Source organism: Anguilla anguilla, chromosome 4 (genome assembly GCF_013347855.1).
Source record: "Anguilla anguilla isolate fAngAng1 chromosome 4, fAngAng1.pri, whole genome shotgun sequence".
In the NCBI taxonomy this organism is placed as follows: Eukaryota; Metazoa; Chordata; class Actinopteri; order Anguilliformes; family Anguillidae; genus Anguilla; species Anguilla anguilla.
In genome coordinates, this window is record NC_049204.1 from 40,382,443 (window position 1) to 40,398,141 (window position 15,699).

Below are 15,699 nucleotides of genomic sequence, written 5' to 3' on the forward strand. Positions count from 1 at the left end.
GATTATTTGAAACATTTCTCATCAATATGCTATATTACTTGCCTGGGTCCAGACCTTTGAATCCGCGCAGGCGCCCACTGCAGAAATAGAGTGTAACGAGTTGACAATTCTGTCTGATATCAGGCTACTATATTACTGTTTTGTTATGCTGGGGGTTTAACCCTCTATCCTCCCGGAAATTACGCCATAGCATGGTATAAATAAGGGAGCGGAAGTTTGAACTTTTATTTTGAAAGCTACTTATCAAATAACCGGAAGTAGAATTGTTAAAACCTTTCTTTCCTTTTCTCAGGTTACGTCCAACCGAGGAGGACCGTTGTACGGAATCACGATGGCCCTTTATAATTTCAAGAAGATTATGGTGGTTCCCACCGCAAAGGTATAAACGCAATACTTTTATTTTGTCTTACTGTTAGGCTGTTTATGGATTTGTCAAAGTCTGAACTTTGTAGAGTACGAAAACATACGTCGTTAGAATGGCAGGCACTTACTGTATCAGACACGTGTTTTGAACTCGTGGAGCCGATGGCTAGCTTGCTACTTGGGTTTGATAGCTAGCCACCAAAATTTACACGTAAGCATGTCTGTTAGCATTGTTTATCATACGATATTTCGATTGTATTATGTGAAGGAATACTGTTATCGCGTGGCCGCAACTGAGGCGAAACAAAACGTGCGTTAGCCTGTCAGTGGACATTTTTCATATTTAACAAGTTAGTTGAGCCAAAATCAGCAGGCATTTACTGGCGTGCGCTTGTTAGTTAACGATCGGTAACTTATATCATTAAGATTGTCTCTGTCAATTTGTGCAACGTTAAGATTTTACTCATTTCTTTTCGTCTTAAATTTTGGCTTCCACGTATTTTCGTGGGTGCTATATTACTTGGCTTTTAATATATTAATTTGTATTTTCCTCCACCCTCTTCGTAGGACTTCATAGACATCACATTATCGAAAACTCAAAGGAAAACTCCCACAGTTATACATAAGCACTATCAGATCCATCGCATCAGGCATTTCTACATGAGAAAAGTGAAATTTACCCAGCAGAACTATCATGACAGGCTTACTCAGATACTGACGGACTTCCCAAAGCTGGACGTAAGTACATTCGAATATAATTATTAATTTAGAAAACATTTAAATACAGTGTACCTATGTTGATGATTTAGTTTTAAATTTGCTGAAAATGTTGCTTTTATATTTTCTCAGGACATTCACCCATTTTATGCAGACTTGATGAACGTTTTGTATGACAAAGACCACTACAAGCTGGCCCTGGGACAGATAAACATAGCAAAGAATCTGATTGACAAGTAAGAAAATTGAAGTCTGTTGTTTGTGGAGAGTGGGGAATGAAGTGAGCTTGCAAATAAGGAGTGGCTGGGATATGTGTTGTAATGTTCAAGCAGCAGGGATTGGAGCTAGGCTATAGGTACAAGTCGGTCACCACTGCTTTACCCTTGTCTTAGACTGTTTTTTTCCTAATTTCACTCAGGAGTAATGACTACTTGGTATATTTGTAATGCACATTATAAGTTATCTCAGCGCTTAAAAACATGAACAAAACTTATAGTGTTACATGGGAAGGTGCATTTGCACATTGAAAAAAAGTAAATAAATGACTTAGCCCATAGCTTTTATTTTGTTTGTGACTGCTTAAACATTGCTTCTGTTTGTGTTTTTTTTTTTTTTGTTAAATGTGATGGCTGATGCAGACACCTGTTGTGTTTTTTCATGGCAGTGTTGCCAAGGACTATGTGAGGCTGATGAAGTATGGGGACTCCCTGTACCGCTGTAAGCAGCTGAAGCGGGCAGCTCTGGGCAGGATGTGTACCATCCTGAAGAGGCAGAAGCAGAGCCTGGAGTACCTGGAGCAAGGTGAGCCGGCCATCGCTCTGATGCTGTGGCACAGTGAGAGAATCGTGTGTGCCTGAAGCAGCATTGCATTGTGACATGTAACTAAGAAGTGGTGCCTTCAATTTCAGCATTTTTTTGTTTTTTTGAGAGGGGGTTTGCCATGTATTCAAGTATGGTATTTAACCAGAATTCCTTCAGTGATTATTCAACTTGGTCAGCCACCAAAAATGTAAGCTTTGTTAGCTGTCATTGCATTAAATTACATTTAGCAGATGCTCTAATCCAGAGCGATTTACACAATTTTTTACATAGCATTTACATTGCATCCATTCATGCAGCTGGATATATATTGAAGCAACAGCAGTGCCCTACCCAGGAATCGAACCTGTGACCTTTAGGTTACAAGACGAGTTCCTTACCCATTACACTATACTGCCACTCATGACAAGTGTCTGGCAAAAAAGTTGCTTCGATACAATACAGGCTTTGTGTTCTAATAGTTGGTTGGAAAAATGGTTGGTCCAGATGTATGGCATTCCTTACCTGGTCACTGTCTCTGATAAACGAAAAAAAATTCACATGCAAAACAAGACTAGAAAGTAAGACTAAATTTCAGTCTCAAAGTAGATTTGTTTAAGGTTTGTCATTACATGTATTAATATGTCAAAAAGCTTGACTAATATTTTCCTTTTGTCCTTCAGTGCGGCAGCATCTGTCCCGTTTGCCAACCATTGATCCCAACACGAGAACCCTGCTTTTGTGTGGATACCCCAATGTTGGGAAGTCGAGCTTCATCAACAAGGTATTGGGCACCTACAGCTTATGTTCACATTGATCCTGTTTTAGAATTTACTATGTTTATTTTTAATTGAAGTGGTTTAAATGTCTTGTATTATCACCTGGCTTATGTGTTTTCAAGGTAACCAGAGCAGATGTGGAGATACAGCCATATGCTTTCACCACCAAGTCCCTGTTTGTGGGCCACATGGACTACAAGTACCTACGCTGGCAGGTGAGCTCATGTCTAAAACCTATTCTCGTCTCCTTCTCCCCTCAGCAATTGGCTGGTTTATGTGAAAATCTCCATAAAGACTGGCTTTCAATGTCACCCACCGCTTTTCTGGTTTTCATGTTTTCTAATCGAAAGATGGCTCAATGCTTCAAGAATCTCTTTGTTATTAGTATTTGTGACATTTCTGAGGACAGTTGACTTGGCTTGCCTTTTATATTTATTTACCCAGCTGGACTATTTTATGGAAGGGATGGTGAGTTTCAGGCACCATGGTCTAGGGCATGGTGACGGTTTCCTACCTGAGAACCTGCGAGCTATTGGACACATGCCCAGTATTTAACCACTGCTCCACTCTGCCACCTATTACCATTTATTTAATTATTTCTGTGTATTTGTTTCTTTTTTTTACTTTTCAAACCTATTGTCTTATATAATTTGGGAAGGTATGCTAAACTGTAGGTGAGGTTGTAAGGTGAGAGGTGGGGCACTGTGTTGGGAGTAGATGTTATTGTGTGTAAAACTTTGTTGGTACACCCCTCCTCCAGGTGGTTGACACCCCTGGGATCCTGGACCACCCGCTGGAAGAGAGGAACACCATCGAGATGCAAGCCATCACCGCCCTGGCCCACCTGCGCTCGGCTGTGCTCTATGTCATGGACGTGTCCGAGCAGTGCGGTCAGACTCTGGATCAGCAGCTGGAGCTCTTCAACAACATCAAGCCCCTCTTCGCCAACAAGGTGAGCTGGCTACCTGTGCCTGACCACAGGGGCTACCAACATGGTGTGCTTATGCACTCCTGGCTGTGAAACGAAAAGGATGAGTAATCTTAAGAACCATTTAGTATGAAAAGTATTTCTGGGGGCAGGGGTTCAGTGAAGTGTTCACCATTTGAAAGAGGAATTGATGAGGCATGTGGAAGAAACCATTTTAAAGGAGTAACATGGTGGTTGAACGTGACACTTCCCAGTTGTCTTTAGGCAACAACAAAACAAATGTGCATAAGTTTTTTATTATTCAATCATTTCAATGTACTTTAAAACGTATTTTTCTAAGCCTAAATTTCCCACTATAAAAGTTCACCCGAACCGTCTGGGCGTGGTAATGAGAACTGTCAGTTAGCTATGATTGACAGACCGTGCCCCGTTACCTTAGCTACCCCCATGATACGCGCTCTTTTTGGGAGACTGAAATTTCACAAGCTACTTAGCTTAGTAGTATATCAAGTATCGATAGATAGCTAAGGTAAGGACGTTGACTTATATCCAATTATAATTTTTGCTATCTAGCTAGCCAAGTTAAGATAAGCACAACTATAACATCCTCATCAAAGCAAACTAGCTAGCTAACATTATCGATAACATTGCCTTATGATAGCAAACTACCTAGCTAGCTAACGTTAGCTAGCTAGCTAAATGAATATAACCAGAAATAATCTAATAGTCCTTAAAAGGCACTCTAATTTAAGTGAACCTAACGTTAGTCAAATATTTGCATTGTCTTGCCTGTAAGCCAGCAGCGCAAACTATGGGTCTCGAGTTATCCATGGGTTTACGGGGCGTGGAAAGGGGAGTGGTTACTGTATTTTTCCCGGTTGAAAATAGGACGATAAATTTAAAACGCATATTTCTCCAAAAATACAGAACGGACATATTTAATACTTTACTCATTGTGTTTCTTCAATGCCTCTTGTGCAAATAGAGTTTCTTTAGAATACAGGCAGACTGGGAGGGAAAAGGGATTTGAATTGCCTACCTGCTTACACGTTTTGTTTGAATTAAACCTAATGCTTATGTGTCTATTGTTTTCCCCCTTTAGCCTTTGATCGTAGTGGCCAACAAGTGTGATGTGAAGAAGATAAGCGAGCTCTCGGAAGAGAACCAGGTGAGTGCGTTGGCTGCAGCACTGTGGTCAGTCACTTCATCAGGTCTTTCAGCCTTACTGCCATTTTGCAGTGCTAAGACTTTGTTGTGCTCAGCCATATTATATTGTATATCGGCTTATTTATACTCGATGCGCTTAAGTTTATTTTGAGTAAGATTTCTTCGGATCTAATCTTGACCTTTTACAGGGGGTTCCTTAAATTTTTGCGTAGCCATGTAAGTGACAAAAGTAGCCAGCTAGGGGTGCTGGCAACGAGGATCAAATTGTTCACGATGACATCATTTTTATGGCCTGAAGTGAAAATAAATATCAAGGACATAAAAATAATAATAAAAATATAATTACTCCACTGTGGGGCATAAAGGTGATTTTTGTTTTCTTTAATCGTACCTGATGCAGTTGTAAACAACCATATACGTGCATATTTAACTAGACGGGAAAGCACGCCTTCTGCTAACTTATGCTTGTGAAGTTCCAGAAGTAAGCCTGTACTGCGCACGTTGAGTGCAAAACACTCCCAGTACAGAGAATGGTGAATATCAGACTTGACGGCAAAATAAAATTGCTCCGATGGTACTTTGAAACTCGATTAACGATCGTGATGTTTCATATGAAAAGCAGATTGTGAAATATATGTAATATGTTATATTATTCTGGACCAAAATAACCATCATTTCACAAACTGTTACAAATAAGGAAATTTATGATCACAAAAACTTGACTGATCAGGTTTACTTTGGTTAAATTATTTTGATTTTCTACATTGAATTCATTGGGCAGCAAGTACATTTGGACTCCTAGGTAGTACATTACTTCCTAGGCTCCAGAACCTGCCCATCCTTCCCTCTTCAGTTCCTATGTACACTCTATGTAAACAACTAAACATCAGAGGCCATGTGAAATGCTTCTGGGAAAAACATCATCACTGGCATCTATTAGATGCTGAAAAGACGGCAGCCAATTGGCGGCAAAATCGTACAGCTTCTGTGTGATCATGTGATTGGATGCTGCAAGACCTTGCTGCTGGTTGGCTGTCTAATCGACACCCAGTAGATGTCAGTGATGTTTTGTCCCTGGAAGGATTTCACAAGGCCTCTGATGTTTGGTTGTTTACTAGGGCATCAGGTATGAATAAAAAATAAAAAAAACATTTTAATGGGAAAAAAGCCAAAAGATCGCTTGTACTCCCTATGTTACCATGAAGAATTTGTTTTGTGGTCTGAAGTTTTCTTCTTAGTTTCTTTATGTTCATATTTTTGTTTTGCCACAGAAAATCTTTGCTGACATTGCTGCCGAGGGCATTACTGTGATAGAGACCAGCACATTGACAGAAGAGGGGGTGATGCAGGTCAAAACAGAGGTGAGAAATTCATATACGAACAGATTTAAGCATATTAATCCATTATCTTCTGAATAGGAATTACTCCATTTTGGAATCAACCTGTGCAAGTGGTGTCACTTGTTAATCATTGACTGATGTAAGCCAAGGTTTCACCCAGCGGTTTATAGGAGAGACAGTATGCCTCCCCTAAATTACACAGCACCTCTTCTAATGCAAAGGGAAAAACAGAAATAGGCGCTTCTTGAATTCTCTTATGAACAATAAAACAGGCTTATTAAATTTACGATGCAGCAATGACCCACCATCTTTTAAAAAAACATTTAATTTTTCTACAAGTCGCTGGCCTAATCTCTGTATTAGAACCCAGTATCTTACTTGCATGCATTTGTATTTTCTCTGAAATAAGTCCTGAATTGATGTGATAATATTAATAATACATAAAAAGTATATATAATGATTAAATGATGCGTTTATTAGATGATCATGAATCTGACAGCACTTCTATTAACCTCCTGGCTCCACACACACACCAAGCAGATGCTCTAACAACCAAGTCCTTTCCTGAAACTTCTCTCTTTAATTCTAGGCATGTGATAGGCTGCTCACTCATCGTGTCGAGACAAAAATGAGAGGAAAGAAGGTGAATGATGTTCTCAACAGGCTGCACCTGGCTGTGCCTGCCAAGAGGGATGAGAAGGTCAGTGTGTAACAGGCCTGTGCTTTCAGTGTATGTGTTGGATGTAGGCCCTTTTGTGTCCTAGAGTAGTGCTGCGCAATTCATTGACCCTGACAAACTTCCATTTTCTTCACTTATTCACTTAACTGATGGTGGATGAGTTGATAATTGACCTTTTTTTGACCGAATTTTCTTTTGTAGCGTGCAGTCACCAGGCTCCATGCAACTGCAGCTCATTAATCCTTTTTTGAGAGCAGTTCTTTAATCCATTTCTTTCTGCAGTTCTGACCAAGGATGGGAATTACAATCCTAATGTATTGCCGTTTGAGCCAGTCCAGTTTGGTTAATGCTGTGAGTGAGCATCAGCTGTTGGCAAAATGTGAACCTGTCTGTTGTGAGATCTGTACTGGATTGTGGAAGTGTTATGCATTATTGCTATATAGTTGCAATAATGAACATAATTTTGCATCTCTGAATAAAGTACAGACAGACACTGACGTGGAAATGATTTGGCTGAAAGCCACTTAAAAGACAATTTACTCATGACTTGTTCTCCCTCCCTTCTTATTGAGCCTGGTCCATATGTAATTCTACAGCTGTGGCATAAAGATCGGGTGGCACTTTAGTATTCTACTTAGGGAATTGGACTTGTAACAGAGGTTGTTGCTTCACTACTCGGGTGAGGCCTTGCATGTTCTGGTCTTTATTCAGCTCGTACTGTCAATGTCATTTCACTTCAGTTTTTCTTGCACTTTCCAACAGGAACGACCTCCTTTCATTCCAGAAGGTGCCATGGCTCGTAGGAAGGCAATGGATGTCGACACTCCGAAACGTAAACTGGTATGAACGTCAAAGTGTAGCGTACTCCTCCGAAACTGTGATGGTACTGATGTACATCCTCATTGTTATGAGCTTCTGTTTAATTCAGGTTTTTATCAGCAATGTGGAGATAGGTTGAGAGTATTCTGTCATTTTACACATGTTGGCCATTGGGTTTGATCAAATTCCTTACCCATTCTTCTTTTTCAGGAGAAAGACTTGGAGATGGAGCTGGGAGATGATTACATTCTGGACCTCCGAAGTAAGTACTGGACTTTTATTTAACTCAGAGTAATACGTCTTTGGGTCCATTTGATGCAAGCAAAAAAATATGTCTGCAAGTTTTCTCCCAGTGCAAAATGCAATACCATACTGCTCTCTTTGCAGTGTGTAATTCAGGTGAGCAGCGTTGTCATTATATATTTTTGCTGATGTTGCATGCTGTTGAAATCTTCCAGAATACTGGGACCTGATGAATGTGGAGGAAAAGAATGACAAGATCCCTGAAATATGGCAAGGCCACAATGTTGCAGATTACGTTGACCCTGAAATAATGAAGGTCAGTGCAGGCTCACTCTCTCTCATAGCGTTGCCTCAAGGCTGGGCACGTCTGGTTGAGCCGATGGGGGTTGATTACAGAAGGACGTTACCCAATTGTGATTTTGGTGCTCCTTTCCTAATGCCACGTGGCTGCCACAGAGACTCGAGGAGCTGGAGAAAGAGGAGGAGCTGAAGGAGAGGGCGGGGGAGTACGACTCTGATGAGGAGAGTGAGGATGAGGAGATGCAAGAGATCCGGCAGTTGGCCAAGCAGATCCGTGAGAAGAAGCAGCTGAAAGTCTTGGCGTCCAGAGAGAAGGACATACAGGCCCCCAGGATGCCCAGAACAGCCAAAAAGGTACAGCCAATGAGTCCACACTCAGTGACTTTACGCCCCTCCGCGTTTTTACTTCTGCTATTCGGCCATTCCTAATATTGCTGATCATTGTGATGTCAGAGAGATCTGGTTCCCACCTTATTTTAGCGGGATGATGGAATCGGTTAAATAAGCCTTGACAAACACATGGCTTCCTATTACGAATAATTTTAAGAGTGGTTTTCGAATTAACATATTGTAAGTGTATAGTAAACCAACAACTAATTGAAATATTATTATCATTTATAAGTCATGGTTTTGAAAGTTCTGGTGTCTTCAGTTTTTTTTTTTTTTATTTAAATGTCTGTTAATATTTTTGGTTGTGTGTGCATATAGCAGTATAAATGGTATTTTAAAATTATTATTGATTGTGATAATTCAAGGTTAAAGTAGTCTGTTTAAATTCATAGTCAAATTTAAATGCATGGTTAATATATTTAAGTTGTAAATAATTCATATAAGATGGCCCTTTTAAAATGAATGAATAATCTGTAATAATGATTTGATGATAAATAATGATATTAATGTTGGGTAGATGAACTAGTAAGGTACATTATAATTAATGGTCTATTTTCTGATGTTGCAGGTGGAGAGGAAGACCCTAGAGAAGGAGATGGGTGATCTTGGCCTTGATATGAACAACAAGGACAATGTGAGTAGTTTGATGGATTAGGAGATTGGTGTGGTGGTGTTAACAGTTGTTTGCATGGTTTCTTACAATCAAATCCTCAAATTTAAACCAATAAAATCAAGGACTAAAATTCTTGGAATCAACATAATTTTGACCAAGGTATTGTAATGTCATTTTTATTTCTCGGAAAGCTTCCATTTCTGTTCTCAGATCAGTATCCACATTCTGCTCAAAGCAGTTAGGATTTGGATTGAGGTTGAAAGACGTGATCCTGAGTCATAGTTCATTTTCAATGATATCTGCATTTATATTGTTTTATTAGCACACCACAATACTCATATAATCTCTCACACAGGTTGTACAGGTTCTTGAATTTGGGGAATAGGACCTTGAAAGTGCCTTGAAAAGACCCGTAATTGGTGGGGTAGATAAATGTGGGGCTGAGCTTACTTTTGGATCTCTGCTCTCCCCTCCCTTTCAGAGTCACTATGTAGCACAGGCCCGCAGATCCAGGAGTGTTGCCAAGAAACGCAAACGGGAGGCGTCCCAGGCTCCCACATCACGAACCCGCAGCCAGAGCGCCTCTCGCCCTCCAAGGGATGTGTCTGGAGTCCGCGACGCAAAGGTACATGTATGACCTATGTGTGAGCATGCACGTTTGTACTTGTGCATATGGGTGCTGCAGTATGGAGTGGTTGAGGAACCGTTGCGTGAACTCATTACCTGAAGGCTGTCGGTGCTGCTGATGCACCCTTGTACAGGGCGTTTCACTCTATACCAGTGGTTCCCAAACCACTCCTTGGGTGCATCCAGCTGGTTCCAGGTGTTTGTTCTAAGGGCTTGATTAGTTGCATTATGTGTGCTTGAAGTGCAATGCATTAAATACCTGGATCTGACTGGATGCACCCAAGGAGAGGTTTTCAGGGTCAGGACTCACTGCACTTAACCCCCTTCATGAAATGTCATACCACATCAGAGGAAGTGCATCTACTATGAATTCAAAGTGATGTGTTATCCGCTTGTTAAGCCGTGACGTTTCGACCTTCCGATAATACTGTTTCCGGGTCCAAACCTACTGCGTTGGCTGAGGTTCTCGTCTTTTCAACATGCCGCAGTGCTGTGTCCCTTGTTGTTTGAACAGATCTGAGTCCAAAAAAACTTTTCAATTGGGTGCTAACGTTAGCTAGCTGTTTACATTCTGTTCTTACCTGTCCTTATCAGTTTTTATTATGCATTTACATTAGTGCACAACCTGTGTACATTAGTTTATCATTACTGTACCCTGCTACCATATATTCTTACCACTGTATTATATGTAAGGAATAAACCACAACGGGCTGTCCCGTTATTGGAAAATAATGGTAGTTCTACTATTTGCACCGCTGTTAAGCAAAAACCTCTGGTCGTTAATTCTATGAAACCAATGATTCTATCAAGAAAAAATAGTTCCTTCTTGTTTTATACCATACAGTTAGCACCAATTTTGGTCATTTTTGCCATTGCATTATTTAAGAAAACTACATGAAACCATAACTCAATCAAATTAATCTCTCTAGCTCTGTCTTGCTTTTTAAAATGTAGCGGTCTAGCAGTGTAGACATAGCGTTTTTCCAAGACACATTACATTACATTCATTTGGCAGACGCTTTTATCCAAAGCGACGTACAAAAAGTGCATTTCATGGTCATAGACAGCTGCTAAACACAGGTTCAGTAAGGTACAATACTTATTTTGTACAGCTAGTTCTAGCCAAGAACACAGTTCACACAGTGAACACTATACTGACCTAACCTCTACAAAACAAACTAGGCAGAAGAATAAGCTACAGTATTAGGACAAATACAAATTACGAAAAAGTGCTGGGATGGGGCAACATGTAACAAGTGACATGAAAGGGGGGGGGGTTTAAAGAGTGAAATATACAGCGTGGTGGTGGTTAGTCTAGGTATAGTCTGAAGAGATGAGTCTTCAGGCCACGGCGGAAGATGGGTAGTGAGGGGGAGGTTCGGAGAGGGACGGGGAGTTCGTTCCACCACTGGGGGGCTAGGGTGGAGAAGCTCTGTGATCCCTTTGGGCGGGTGGGAGGGCTTACAAGGCGCCCTGCTGCACAGAGCGGAGTGGTCGAGCAAGCAAGGGTCAGGGCTTTGAACCGGATCCTGGCGGCGACCGGTAGCCAGTGGAGTGATCGCAGCAGAGGAGTGACGTGGGAGAATTTGGGGAGGTTGTAGATCAGTCGGGCAGCGGCATTCTGAATCATCTGTAGTGGCTGTATGGCACAAGCTGGCAGGCTTGCAAGGAGAGAGTTGCAGTAATCAAGGCGAGAGGTCACTGTAGCCTGGACGAGCAGCTGGGTGGAGTGCGTCGTCAGGTGTGGTTGAATCCTTCTGAACAGAAGGAATCTGCAGGCCCGTGATGTTGCCTTGATGTGCTCCTTGAGGTCCAGTTGGTCATCCAGGACCACCCCCAAGCTCTTGGCAGAGTGAGAGGCAGTCAGTGGGGTGCCATCAACCGTGATTGAGAGCTCACGAAGTAAGGAGGTCTTGCACGGGAAGAAGAGCAGCTCAGTTTTGTTGAGGTTGAGCTTCAGATGGTGGCTGGCCATCCAGGTGGAGATGTCAGCCAGGCAGGAAGAGATCTTATCATTGACCTGTGTGGCCGAGGGGGGGAAAGAAAAGAAGAGTTGTGTCATCTGCATAACAATGATAGGAGAAGCCATGTGAATGAATAACTGAACCAAGAGATCTGGTGTATAAGGAGAACAGCAGAGGACCCAGTACAGATCCCTGCGGCACTCCCGTAACAAGTGGATGAGAAGCAGAGGCAGACCCCTTCCAGGTGACCTGGTAGGTCCTATCTGCAAGATAGGAAGCGAACCAAGACAGGGCAGTCCCGGCGATTCCCATCCCAGCCAAGGTGGAGGAGTATTTTATGGTTGACCGTGTCGAAAGCTGCAGACAGGTCAAGAAGGATCAGGACAGAGGAGAGGCGTGAGGCTCTTGCAGTGGCAAGTGCCTCCGTCACAGCTAGGAGCGCAGCCTCTGTTGAGTGCTCGGATCGGAAGCCAGACTGGTGAGGGTCTAGCAGGTTGTTCTGATGGAGAAAAGAGGTTAGTTGTTTAAGAACTGCTCCTTCAAGGGTTTTGGACAGAAAGGGTAGAAGCGATACGAGTCGATAATTCGTTACATTGGAGGGGTCTGAGGTGGATTTTTTGAGAAGTGGGGTAACACGAGCCATCTTAAAATCAGAGGGAACATGACCAGAGGAGAGAGAGGAATTAACAATGGAAGACAGGTAGGGAAGGAGCTCGCTGGAAATGGATTGGAGAACTTTAGATGGGATGGGGTCAAGTGGACAGGTGGTTGCACGATGAGAGGTAATGAGTTGTAATACATCGGAGTCCTCCAGCATCTCAAAGGAGGTCAGTGTGGCTGTCGGTTTGTCCCGGGGGGTTGGGGGGCTCACTGGATGGGCGAAGGAGTTCCGGATTGTAGCCACCTTTCCTTCAAAGGCGGCCAGAAAGTCATCTGCGGAGTGGGAAGAGGGAGGTGGGGGTGGAGGAGGAATGAGGAGGGAAGAGAAGGTGGAGAATAGTTTGCGTGGATTAGAGACACATGCACTGATCTTAGATTGGAAAAATGAGGCTTTCGCTGACGTGAGGGCAGATGTGAAAGTCGCCAGCAGGGTATGATATGCGGTCAGGTCGTCAGAGGATTGGGATTTCCTCCACTTCCTCTCTGCAGCCCGCAGTGATGTTCTGCTGGAGCGTAGTGACTCAGTCAGCCATGGGCAGGGGGGTTAGGAGCGTGCTGGTTTGGAGACAAGAGGACAAAGTGAGTCGAGGGACTGGGAGAGGAAGGAGTTGAAGGTGGAGGTGGCAAGATCAACTGGCAGGTTAGAGAAAGACGCAGGAGGGGGAAGTGTAGACAGAGCGGTGGAGATGAGGGAGGATTGTGACAGAGTAGAGAGATTTCTCCTGAAAGTTACTGTGAGTGAGCTATTGGGTGAATTGAGGGGGAGTAAATAGGAGAGGGAGAAAGAAAGAAGTGGTCCGAGACATGGAGGGGAGTCACTGTAAGTTGGGGAATGGAGCAGCTTCTGGTGAATACAAGGTCTAGTTGGTTACCAGCCTTGTGTGTAGGGGGGGAAGAGGACAGGGATAGGGCGAAAGACTGGAGGATTGAGGCAACCCTGGACAGTTGGGAGGTCTCTGGTGGGAGGTTGAAGTCTCCCAGTAGAATAGCAGGAGTGCCATCCTCAGGGAGTGTCCAGCTCGTCCAGGAAAGAGCCGAGTGGACCTGGAGGACGGTACAGAACTATAATGTGAAATTTTGAGGGATGAGTTACAGTAATCGCATGAAATTCAAAGGAGGAGGAAGTAGGGTTAGGACTGGGGAGGACACAGAACTTCCAGGACAAGGAAATGAGCAAACCGGTACCCCCGCCTCGGCCAGAGGCCCTGGGGGTGTGCGAGAAGGAGTATCCCGCAGACAGTGCAGCTGGGGTGGCGGTGTTATCGGGAGTGATCCAGGTTTCTGTGAGAGCCAGGAAGTCAAGAGACTTTGTCTTGGCAAAGGCAGTAATGAAGTCAGCTTTCTGGACAGCTGACTGGCAGTTCCATAATCCACCTGTGACAGTGAAATCCTGAGGTGTGGATAAGGGTAGGTAGATCAGGTTAGATAAATTGCGCCTGCGGTGAACAGACCATTTGGGGCGAGGCAGCGCGCACAAGGGAATGGGGTTTATAAATATGATAAACTGACGACGAGGCTGCCTGTGGCAGCCTCCGCTGGAGCTATAAATACCGGGTGCCAATTACGTGCTTGCATTACCTTCATTAGGGCAGATAAGCACCAGGTGAAGCTACTCGAAATTAGCTCAGCAATACCGGGCAATTAAACACCAACCCCCACACACAGTTACACTAACGCCTTTAACTAACAAACAACAGCGAGTCAACTACAGAGATTCTGAGCTAACGCACAACTAAGTTTGCTGACTAGCAACAGTTGAGACAAGTTTAAAAAAGATTTTCTAAATTACACACAACTATGTTCTCTAACTAGCAACAGCAGAAACAAATCAAGTGAAGATACGCTTATCTGAATCGCGGGGTACAGCAGAAGCGACGACACAATCAGATGCACACTTTGAAACCGGGTTTGAATGCCAGTTAGCTTTATGATGGGTTCGCCGTCACTTGTCACCTAGCCAATATTAAAATTCTGGGTTTTAGGTCAGAATGGTCTCACAGCATGTTTGTTATGCCGGCTAGCTATCTAGCTAACTATTTAATTGTCTTCAAAACAGCGGTTACTACAAACAAAATGCGTCCCGTAGCCATGAGTTAAATACGGAACACCTATTCTACTGTCCAAATAAGGGACAATTCCGTATTTTGCGGGATGGTTGGCATCCCTAAATGAAGTAACTAGGACTGTGATTCAACGTTGCTATCTATTGCGAAATTGGACATTGAAAAGGGGAGGGGACGTAACAACAATTCAAAATCGAAAGAATAATGTTGCTGTTTTAACTGCTTTAGAATGCTGGATTTTGTAGTGCATTGATTTTATTGGAGTTGAAAGAATTTGCCCGGAAATGGCAATACGTCACGCGTATTAACAAGTGGATTGAATGTCCAGTGCTCGGCAGCTATATTTGCGCAGTCAGCCCAGCCATGTTTAAAGCCTCATGCCAGATTTGGACTGCTGGCCTGCTTCCTTGACCACTGCCAGTGTGGATGAGGTAGCAGGGATATTTTTCACAATGGTTGTATTGACTTGCCAACACTTTCTCCCCCCAGATGTTGAAGAAGGTCAAGACGATAATGAAGAACTCTCAGAAGGGCATGAATAGAATGGGCAGGAAAGGAGAGTCTGATAGGCATGTTTTTGACCTCAAGCCGAAACACCTGCTGTCTGGCAAGAGGAAGTCTGGTACCCATGACCGCAGATAATCTCCCAGAGAGGAAGTGATGTTTGCTATGGTCAGAGGAGGGTGGACCCTGTCATGCCCAATTGTTTTACTGATTCTGCTCTCATGAAATCCAGATTTTTAAACATGCAAATTACTTTTCTCTTGCCCCGTTTCCCTCTTCAGGAAGGGTATCTCTAGTAATGTGGTGTTTAGCAGGGAACTTGACTGCTGTCAGCGCAAGAAAATGCATTTTTTGTTTTCACAAGGTGTACACAAATGAAATGACTTTTCCTGCCATGTAGAAATGTGTACCCCTGCAACTCCAGTCTCTTTACTCTTCAGGCTGTGTTTGTGGGCAGGTTGTAACAAAGTATAAGTGTGGTTTCGGAACCCAAATAAAATTCTTCCACAAGGCTAGTAAGCTGTCCTGTGATGAGTACTGTGTAGATGTTTCTATCTGTGAAAGTATGGAGTCATTTTGAGGTTATAGGAAGAGTATGACATTTGGGATTTCCTTTTATGAGGCCTGTTGCAGGTCTGCCACATGCTGTTCGATACTCATAATTTTGTAATCCAGTCAATATTACCCATATGATCTTATTGTGTGTGCTTTACAGTAAATGTGTAGATGGAATTGAGAAGTATTT

The 15,699-nt window shown here is 42.9% G+C and overlaps 1 protein-coding gene across 1 annotated transcript; it reads left to right on the plus strand.

The window, feature by feature from the left end:
- Positions 1-233: 233 nt before the first annotated feature.
- gtpbp4 (GTP binding protein 4) lies at positions 234-15,469 on the plus strand. The gene is made up of 17 exons (XM_035412880.1): positions 234-379; positions 931-1,101; positions 1,213-1,316; positions 1,745-1,881; positions 2,562-2,662; positions 2,780-2,872; positions 3,418-3,609; positions 4,688-4,753; positions 6,024-6,113; positions 6,682-6,792; positions 7,534-7,611; positions 7,801-7,852; positions 8,049-8,149; positions 8,290-8,487; positions 9,092-9,157; positions 9,618-9,761; positions 14,940-15,469. The coding sequence occupies exons 1-17, from the start codon at positions 332-334 to the stop codon at positions 15,090-15,092; spliced, it is 1,905 nt and encodes a 634-aa protein (XP_035268771.1). The 5' UTR covers positions 234-331; the 3' UTR covers positions 15,093-15,469.
- The last annotated feature ends 230 nt before the right edge of the window (positions 15,470-15,699 follow it).

Bases quoted from the DNA above. Each gene is read 5' to 3' on its own strand.
- gtpbp4 (XM_035412880.1), top strand. From the start codon at position 332: ATGGCCCTTTATAATTTCAAGAAGATTATGGTGGTTCCCACCGCAAAG. The intron at 380-930 runs GTATAAACGCAA...CCCTCTTCGTAG, and splicing joins TGGTGGTTCCCACCGCAAAG to GACTTCATAGACATCACATT. The intron at 1,882-2,561 runs GTGAGCCGGCCA...TTTGTCCTTCAG, and splicing joins CCTGGAGTACCTGGAGCAAG to TGCGGCAGCATCTGTCCCGT.